Raw genomic sequence first — 10,358 nt, 5'->3', positions numbered from 1 at the left:
ACATATCCAAATTCTAAATCCACAAAGACTAAGTGGCTGGGTATAACAACGCGCCGTACTCGTCATCTCTTTCGATTTCGAGGTGATGCTCTTCTCCGGAATTCCATGAAATACTAACCGATACGACCTGATGACTTTAAATCTCGTCGATCTCCGCGTATAAAGATAAGTCAATTGGAACAGTTCTCTTCAACTCCAAGCGAATCGATGTTTTCACCACTTTTTCAAACTTCTCTTTTAAATATCGTATCCGAGAATTGATGGCAAACTTCTTTAGCCACAATCAAGTGAAACATATTGTTTTCGAAGCACTTTAAAGTTTGAATCAAATTCCAGAGTTGGTGGCAATCTTTTCTAGCCATCGATCATGAAATATATTCTTTTCTAAAAAACTCAAGATATAACTAACACAAGAATTAGTTATAATATTGTAGAATTGGTGAACTCTCTAGTGTTAAGCTTGACCCCATAGCATAATTTCGCTTATTTCAAATTGATCACATATTTCATTGTCAATAGGATATATTTGTATCGGTGGAAATGCATACTTGGGATTTTGTCAATTGAGTTGGTGCCGATGTGTTGCACATTCCGAGAGTAATTCTCCCGGCGTAACTACAGATAATTAATCAGGAATAAATAGTCCAAATTTGCATGTGGTTCCACGGATCAACTAAATGCAATAATAATTTGTATATTCATATAAAACTACGTTAATCTAAGAAGGGAGATACAATATTATAATAACCGACCAACTCTAGAATCTTTTTTTTTAATTAATAATCGTTCAGCATAGATGTCCTTGGTACCCTAGCTGTATTTGAATATTAATTCAATGTCGACGTTATTTTCATTTAGATTCACACACAAGACCGTTATAATTCTTTTATTTCATCATAATTTATTTGTCATCATTCATTTTTCATAACCAAATCGGTTGAAGAATATATATTAACCTCCAGATTAATCCATTATTAACAATTTATTTTTAACGATCACCTATCCCATATCATTGTTATAATTTAGCCTCAATCATTTAAACAACTCTCACAGCATTGTACATGTTTTTAATTTTTATTCGTCGTCGTTACGCGGGAGCAATCTTGATTATTTATAATCAACAACTACCACCCCTCTGACATGTCTCACCCCTACGTAAGACTACATCATACAACATTGTTCATATTCTGCTTAATGCAATGTATATCACAGTTGTTGGTCCTTATATATTATAGTCAAACTTTTCATGTGACGTTCGTTTATTGTATTACATTTTCATTTTAGTCTTGAACTCCAATACTATTGGAAATATTACACTAATTATATCAACTGATATACTATTATGATAATTCTTGGTATAACATATCATGATTAGTATCACGTATTATAATTATACCATTCGGAAACTTGGTAAAAAAGTATACACTGACGCGTAAATACTTGTACTACAAATAAAACATATAAAATAAACTGGAACTGAAACTTTGTAACTATGAATTTTTGATACTTCTCTTCCACTTCCATGAATACCGAGTGAAATAATTTAAACATTTTTCATAGTTATAGTTTGAAAGTGCTCGATCCCTTATTTTTTTTTATATATATTGAAATGTTGGCTCCTGAATGATCATATGATAAGTTCGACATTTCTGGATACAATTGCTACTGTTACGTTCTGGGAAAAACGTCGAGAGAAATCGCTGATTCATTGCGTGATTGAAAATTTAAGTTCCCTTTACAAACCTTGTGATGTGAAGATTCACGAACTTCGATGGTCAGCTCGTTCAGCTCTTCGAAATCTGGGATTAGGTTGTTTTGCGTCGTGTCAACTATCATTATGCGGGATTGAAATAATTATTCACACAAACACTTTAATTTAAATACACATTTATTGACAAATAACAAGTTCTTTCTATTGCTATTTGAAGTTCGGTTTTAACAGTGGTTCAATCACATGTAAGATTCACTAATGGAATCACGTTAACAGTACCGAAGTTCGAAGTTTATGCATGTGAGTGTTGTATAATTTAGATTGATCTACTCTTAATTTAATTTTCATTAAATTGTTTCATGTATAATTTTGTTCTCGACTATCGAATGTTAGTAAAAAAAATGAGGATTTGAGGATGAAATATGGACGGAAATAAAGTAATCAAAACACTCGATTGAGCCAAGAGAATTGGTACAATTTATTGGCTCGCAGGGGAAAAGCCGCTGAGGCATAAAAACCTGTTATTATTGTATAGTAATAAAGTTGTGTCAAGAGTGTATGACGTGTAAATGTACGATCAATGGTTTTGTCTCGCATGCGGAGAGCTGCCGTGAGATTCAGAGGCCTGAAGGCGTGAAACTACGGAGGTTCTATCGACTGGCGCGAATCTGCTGTTTGTAATTGGAGAGGAGAGGAACAGAGACTGAACTGAGAGGATGGTGAAAATGAGAATACCTAAGATAATTCGCGGCGATGTTATCGGTACCGTAGACTCGATCAGACTGAAGCTCCGAGCATCGATTCCGGGTTATTAATCGCTATTCATCCAACGATCAGCGCCATCTTTCGCGATTAACGGCTATCCACCCAATCGCGTATCTCCGCGATCGCGCCTAAACCATAGACCTATAAAGATAGACTGAGCGCTCTTATGAGCCGCTTGAAGCAAACATTTAAAGGACAGAAATGTGCCGGGAGTACTCCTTTCTCTCTCTGACGATATTTGTGGCGGGGATCGAGGCGGTAGAGGAGAATGAGGCGAAATTATGCGCCTATATCTATAGCTGTTCCACTTCCACTGCTCCGTTGTCTCCCACCATGATGCCGATTAAAAAGAGAGAGCAGTACTCCCGGTATATCTCTGTTCTTTATATGTAATTGTCAGTGTCTCTTATACGAGCGCTCAGTCTATCTTTATAAGTCTATGGCCTAAATCTGCCGCGGCTTTCTGGAAGCGGTGGAGATTCCGGGTATCAGACGGGGTAGAAAGCGCGCGCGGACATGGAAAAGAAAAGGATAAGTTCGGTTTAAACAGTACTGCTGTGATTATTGGCTGGGGCGTAACATTACTTCTACGTCATTGTGAAGAAAATTGAAACTAATTTTTTGTAAGATATCTGATTATGAATGTATCTTTCTCCGTCTTATATCGTCGGCACATCATATTCGGAAGTGCAGTTGAAAATTTGTTCGTCAAGAGCACTTAAAAAAAAGTGTCACTTTCGAAGTGGATGATCTTGCTTGCATCATGGATTTCGTATCCGTGGAGAATGGCTGATATGGGTTACAACTTCAATGCCCTTCGATGTCTCTTGTGAGGGAATCTGAAAAATTGTAACGAAAGTTCTTTTAAAGGTTTTGAATTTCTAGAAATAATTAATTATTGTTACTGCGCATATCCGTCACAAAATCAAGCTCAAGTTCATAATACACGTCACCTTTGACACGAAGAAGATGAATAATAAATCTAGAGATTTTGAATCGTAGCCGGCTACGTGTCACTCATTAAAGTTATCGCTAGTGTGCACGTGATAATACTGTTGTAGTATACCTATCTAAGCGGTAGCCTGGATACGCGTTCTCCTGTTTCATCGTCCAACATTTAGAAACTGTCGAAATCCCATGCGGGCATTAAAAATTTTCAAGTAATCCAATCAATTTAGAAAATGTTTTCCCGGGCCGCAAAATCAGCGGCGAAAAACTTTAGACAGAGAGGATACCATGCCGCCGAGGACAAATTCAAGGTCAGCTTAACTAAATTTTCACAGTTTCCCGACTTTACTGTTTTATCGATGATTTCAAGTGTAAAGAACGTAACCGCCAATGCTTGAATGTGTCAGGGGAAACTTTCCTTTACCTTAAATTTTATCACTATCGATTAGGTGCAGATTTCAGTTATTTTTATCAACTGCCAATTGGCGAACTTGATTTTTGATAAACTCATTTAAGTCAATTTAAAATTACTCGTACTAATCAAAGACTAAATAAAAAACTACCCAAGTTATTGATAGTATTTGCTTTCTCATTACCTCAATACTTTGGTAGAAAACGCAGGCCTTTGTTCTGGCCACAGCGAGGTCTCGTGGTCCTGGAATCCTGGATCCCGTAGTCGAACAGAAGGCCGAAAAGACAGCATTAAACACACCCAAGTCTTTAGAGCAGAACGGTCTCTTTTCCGCTGAAACAAAGAAGAGTTCATTGCAAAAGAAGGTGATAATGTAGTTAATAATAATGGTCCCTAAATTCCTATATCAGACCGAATAGGGGCTATCGGTTTTACACATTCGAGGGAAAGTAATTATTGAATGATTCCATACATGAAAATCGATTAGTCTTGATGTTAGAAATGGTTCTGTAACGTTGGTTTCCAAAGCTGCACTCAACTTCTGCAAACCACAAGGCTTAGAATAGCTCAAAGTTTGTTATTGATCTTTCTCTCTTCTTGCGTCACGGATTTGAATTATAAATCATTTTTTAAATAGTTCGTCAAAAAGAGACTGTATCAACAGTAGAATTAGCTTCGGCTACAGTTCACGCTAAAAGCATAGTGTATATGCGATAATTAATGATTCCTACCAAATTATTATTTAACCAATAAAATGCCTTTGCTCCTTCAAACCGTAGCAATCTGAAGCTGGAAAGCTAACGAGCGTTTTCCGAAGTATCCCTGCAAAAAGTAGTCAAGGCAACGCAGCCAATTGTCAACTGAGGACGTTTCCAGTCGCCCGATCTACACATAAGCTTGGAATTTCTAAGCAGGTAAATAATAGTCATATTTTTGCATTATTATTGTTAAATCATATTGTAAAAACTTACCAAGTACCATCAAATGGCATCAGAATCATCAGACAATGAACTCAACTTCCGTTTCACGGGTTGACTGATCCAACTCTTAAACGTGAACCTACCATCGAAAATTATAATCCTTTGGTGTCAAAACAATGTTCAGAACCAGCTAGTATTCCACGGTTTGAAAAAGTAGATGATAAGATTTCCGTATGTCAGTCGACAGTGACATTTCCAAGTGAAAGACTTCTGTCATAGCAGAATTTCCTCGGAACGACCGAGGCTTTTCGGAAAATGGGTGAACTTCGTGGTATGAAAAATTTCGGAAGTAGCATGCTCGACAAAATACCATTCGTTCGGAAAGTGAACCAGAAACGACATAAACGTGCCGAACAAGCAATGTTGGAGAAAAGGCTTCGCGAAGGCCGGCGACCATCGCTATGGGAAAAAATCAACGACCACAGACCGAAGTGATTTGATGTAGTCAGCGGTGTTGGAGGATGAAACTTGAAAGAGATTTGAGGATGTAGTCAACAAACGAAATAATGGTTTGAAGAATTTGAGCTGCCCTTAACGGATGATGGGTTCACTTCACCCACGCGGAGGGACCATCCGGCAGGATGCGCTAGCGGCTAGTTAATTACGATAATTAGGGTCGCCGAGTGCACACGGTTTTTGTCCTACATCTGTCCCTGATCTGTCGATCGTCTGTTCCCAGAAAACTGAAACACGGAGCAGTATAACCGAGTCGGCACAGATTCTCGGCGAGATGGGCCCATCGTCGTACTCGAGGCCTGACTATTCGAGGACGGATCTTGAGATGTGGTTGCCTGAGCTGACGGAGTACTTCAATATTCTTGGATTGAACGACGCTGGCCGATGCGACTATTCTCCTCCTCCGAGAGTTCGCCCTGGAACTAAAAAAATTCAGAGTCGTAGAAGGCGGTTGAAGAGTGACAGACGAAGAGCGAAATCGGTTAAGAGTGCAACTGCCGTTTTAACAGTTTGCAGCAATCAGCGACAGAGTTCTACCCAGCATATTCGCAAGCGAAGAAAACCAGTGAAGAAAGCAGGTGGCAAGATGGAGTCGAGGGATCATGTGACTGTGAGGAAAGTATTGACAGTGTCAATCAATCACACAAGAAAGAGTCCACTAGCGGATCAAAAAAAATGCAGAAGGACGGAGAGTCCGAGGTTGTTTTATAAAAAGTCGGTTACACCACGTATGGGGAATTGGACCGTTCCCGCTATTTTATCTGACCGTAAACCAATCGTGTTGCACAATTTTGAAAACGGAAAGAAAAAACTTAAACCTAAGCTGCCCGCTAGAATGCTGAGATCTTTCCAAGCAAACGTTCTGTCTCTTCCGAAAAATAAGTCCAAAACTAAAAAAAATGCAGTATCAACTAGCCACCTGCAGAGACAGTCCAGAACTCGTACTAGTTATGGTTTCCATAAAAATCGAAAACCGCGACGAAAGCGCCGCTGCAGAATAACGTCGCAATTGAAACCGGAGATTGAAGACAATGAGAACTTTGAACTGGACGTGGAGTCGCTAGAAGCACCGTATTCATCAGTCGAGGAATCATCTGTCAATAATTCTGCATCGGTAATTTCTACGGTTATAAGCAGGAAGGTCAAAAATTACGAAGAATCATGTGACCCAGGACCAAAACGATCATCAACGGAAACACTTTGTAGTGTATCGCTCGTTTTTAGAGACCACCCTTTGCTCTCCGTTAGCAGTATAAATGGGCCCGAATCTATCGAGAAACAGGCTGCTGAAGTTTGCTATCAAGACTGCAATCTAATTGATTGCGAAAGCTCAGATGAGGTGGGCACAACTGTGCATTCACACGAAACCAAAGAATCTAGGCTGGAGATGAACTTTGTTTCCAACGAAAAATCGGTTTCATATTCATTGAAAAGCTTTTACGGAGGTGGCGACGGTGTCACTGACAATGAGCATGCTTTCGGTGAGCCGAATGGTTTCCAAAGCGAGTCAACAGTGCTCTGATTAGAGGTTCAAAAATAATAGCAAACTGTTAGTTTTGGTGGTGAAGATTACGCACAAACTTGTCATCTTAAATTGATAACTTTTTCAATAAATATTAAGTGACAATGTCATCATAGATAGCTAAATTGTCGAGTGACTTAATGTCGTGATGTATATTTTACACTTGTTCTGGAATGTGATCTTTATGCCAATAAATGTATATAACAAATTTTATTAGTGAGATAAATTAGTTTCCATTCCATTATTAGGCAAGACTTGAAGGGAATGCTGGTCAAGAGTACTCAGCTGAAGCAGTTTCTATAGGCGTTTTTATGATTTCAGTTGAAGACCCCAGGAGCCAGGATGTGTGCTCAAGACCCGGATATAACGTGTTCACCAAAAGTAAGTTGTGGGAGTAAGATTCCTAGGCCTTCGCGTTTGTCAAGAGCTAGCGATTTCATAAATTATAGGATGGTTATTTTTGATCGTGGCGATTAATTTTTGTAAATTTCTCGTCAATGGTTTCCTAAGGCATTGAAAATCCAATTCATTTTGAGAACACTACATTTCTCTGACGTCGTTGAGCTCTTGACAGGTGCAAGGACTTGCGGCTTCACCGCTTCTCTAGCTGGACGTTCTCGCTCGCTGTCGCTGTTCTCCTAGACATTGTTGCAAAATGGGAGTGAGGCAATAGTTGGACCCAACTAGTGCTGAGCACCCTCCTGCTCCTAAAGTAACAGAGCGAAAGTAGAGGCGAGCTTATCGTACAACCTCGATATCGTCGAAATTCCCCGAAACAAAATCTCCGCAGGAAAAAATACCTCTTACTCTAAGTGGACTGGTTCGAGGGATTGGAGCGATTACCACTTCTCTACGCCCGAAGTCCGCGAGGAAGCTTCATGGGCTGCTTATGTTCATACCAGCATCGGATTCTGGAGGAGGAAGAAACTTTAACGATGATTATTTCCCACTGGGAGAGGAATTTGAGGATGAATTGGGCCCAGGCTGGCCGGATCAGGTGCAAAGGATTCCAGCGTCCGGTTCACCTACCGACAAGCTACCTCGATCATCACCTCATATCGACGAAGATCGCGATTATTTCACACGCAAATCACCGTTACAAATGTGCAATCTGCCCAGGCTAGATCAGATCGTTTTGAGGTACGGCCAGCTGGCTGCCCATCTATTAGTCAAGATCGAAAAAACGGTAACGCAGAGTAAATCACATCTTCTATCAAAAAATATGGACGATGACGAGGCTCACGAGAAGTTGCACACCTTGCAGAAGAAAGTGGAAGAATTCAAGCGAAAGTTGTTCCGTCTGAGGGGCGACACTCAGCAAAATGTAAAAGACGTGGAGTCTAGTCCAACGCATAACGGTGAATCGCAGAGCAATGATACCACGCGTCCAACGCGATTCGTGCCTGTATGAATGTGCTGACTTGCAAATGTCTCCGCATCCAATGATTGACAACGCAACGTTGACGTGAATCCTTGTTAGTTATAACTGATCAGCTGATTATTTTTGCCTCAGCAAGCGGCGAGAACGTAACAGTGTGAATTTTGTACATCGGTAAGGGGTTGCGGGTGGTACCAAGGATGAGATGAAGGCTAGGTAGACACATTGGTTAGTTTTTGGCGAGCGTGGAACAAGAAATGCTAGCAAAAAGAAACGGGAAGGCTCGCAAAAAGACTCAATATGTCCCATTGTTTAACTGTAGGTAGGACAAAGAGAGGTGTTGTGGAACACGGAGGGAACGAATTGGGGTGAACGTCCACCAGAGAAGGTCAAGGAGGTGCCGTCCCAACCCCCAGACGACCGAAGCTCGCTGTCAAGTCAGTCGGCGCATCCGGTAAAGAAGAAAAAGGAAAAAAAAATATTCTGCGTAAAATTCCCTCCAAAGAATCTTGGGAAATTCTTCAGGGAATATCGGGTGGGTCAGTCGCTAGGAGAACGGACGACGAGCAATTCCTGACTAATTGTCTTGAACCCCGCAGCCCGGTGAGTCTGGGCCCTGGTGGAAAGGCGGCGAAGCACATGATCCGTTCTCTCTGCTGGGTTCGGGTCGTCACTGCCCCCAAAAAAGGTTCTACGGAAAGAGCGGAGGCCCTCCGAAAGACCCACCGTCCTGTCCACCGGCCGAGAAGAAATCGAGTTATCCATCGCCGGATGAGAAATGCCCGCCTCACAAAATAATATTTCGCGAGTGTCCACCTCCACCGAAGCTCCCTGAATTGCCAAAATGCCCGCCACCTTGCGTGCCGCCACCGGCTCCGCCTCCTCCGAAGTGCCCAGCACCACCGAAGTGTCCTCCACCTCCACCTCCATCATCCTGTCCACCCCCGCAACCTCAACCCTCCAAGGACCCATCCAGTCCGCCTTTTCCGATAACGCCTGAGCAAAAGTGCAATGGTCGTCGAATTCCGACTCACGCTGAGATTGATCGTGATTGTCAGTACGTGGAGCCGGACGGAAGATTCGATTCGAGGAAGTTCCGTCAACGTTGTGCAGTCTTCGTGGTCCCCCGACGTGGAATCTCATCGTCGTCAGCCAACTTCGGGTCTAAGTGCAAGTCAAAGTCCGTCCAGGATTGTGGTAACAAAAAGTCGAAGACCGATTCGAACTCTGGAGACAAGAAGTCGAAGACGGGCCAGAAGAGCAAAGGCTTTCCCGACGGCGGGTGCCAGGGAGGAAAGGGTTGTCGCGACAATTCGAAGAAGTCGGGGTCGCCGTGTCGTGAGAAGCCCAGAACGTGCGTCAAGAAATCCCCGAAGACTTGCAAAAAACCCACTGATAACTGCCCTTCGTGCGCGCCGAAGCCCAGATGCCCTCCACCGCCTCCATCACGTCCTCCGTGTAAAGAGACTTGCGAAGAGTGGAAGCCCCCGGTTTGCCCCCCGACGAAGCTTCTTGGACCTCCGCCGTGTCCCGAACTGTCTGTCCACCACCCAGAGCCTGTGGCAACGACTTGTCCTCCACCCCCGCCACTGCCAAAGCCACCCTGTCGACCCGTTTGCTTATGCCCCTGTCCGCCGCCCCCGAAACTACCCCCAGGATCTTGCCCGGATATACGCCACATCGAGGAACAGAGCGACCGAACCTGTCCGCAACCTTGTCCACCAAAACCACTGCCTCCGTGTCCCAAGAATACTTGGTGCCCTTCGAAACCTATTTGTTCGACAAAAAAATAGCGAGGATTACTTATCCTGAAGAGACTTAAGAAAGGATAATGATCAAAGATTTGAGTGTTTTGAGGACGAGCCGTAAGGATATTCACCTTTGCGAATGAAGGGAATTGATCAGTGGTCGTAGATGTGTATTTTGGTCTCATTGATCAAGTGTTTAAATCTCATTCCGATGCCAAGATGTTCAAGTCATTTCTAAACTGGAGAAATGGCCTTGGAGGTGTCTTGGAAATATTAAAGGGCTGCATCAGTCGCAGAGTGATGTTTGAAAAGACGTCAATTGCGTCTCACATTGAATTTTAAAATAAATTTATTCCATTCGGTAATTAAAGTAAGCTTAAGTGCCTAATGAATTATGACCACCAAAAATACTATTCGGAAATGTCCCAATAGAAACTC

General features: G+C 42.1%; 1 protein-coding gene across 1 annotated transcript in view; it reads right to left on the bottom strand.

Moving 5' to 3' along the window:
• Positions 1-1,914: 1,914 nt before the first annotated feature.
• LOC124293909 overlaps positions 1,915-10,358 on the bottom strand; it is a 153,509-nt gene continuing 145,065 nt past the window's right edge. Inside the window, exons 3-4 of the mRNA XM_046736853.1 lie at positions 4,021-4,169; positions 1,915-3,315 (exon numbers count right to left, since the gene is read on the bottom strand). Coding sequence (XP_046592809.1) covers positions 3,276-3,315; positions 4,021-4,169 — 189 coding nt within the window. The 3' untranslated portion in view covers positions 1,915-3,275. The remainder of the gene's footprint in view (positions 3,316-4,020; positions 4,170-10,358) is intronic.

This window comes from Neodiprion lecontei, chromosome 4, assembly GCF_021901455.1.
Source record: "Neodiprion lecontei isolate iyNeoLeco1 chromosome 4, iyNeoLeco1.1, whole genome shotgun sequence".
In the NCBI taxonomy this organism is placed as follows: domain Eukaryota; kingdom Metazoa; phylum Arthropoda; class Insecta; order Hymenoptera; family Diprionidae; genus Neodiprion; species Neodiprion lecontei.
This window is presented reverse-complemented; position numbering and strand designations above follow the sequence as displayed.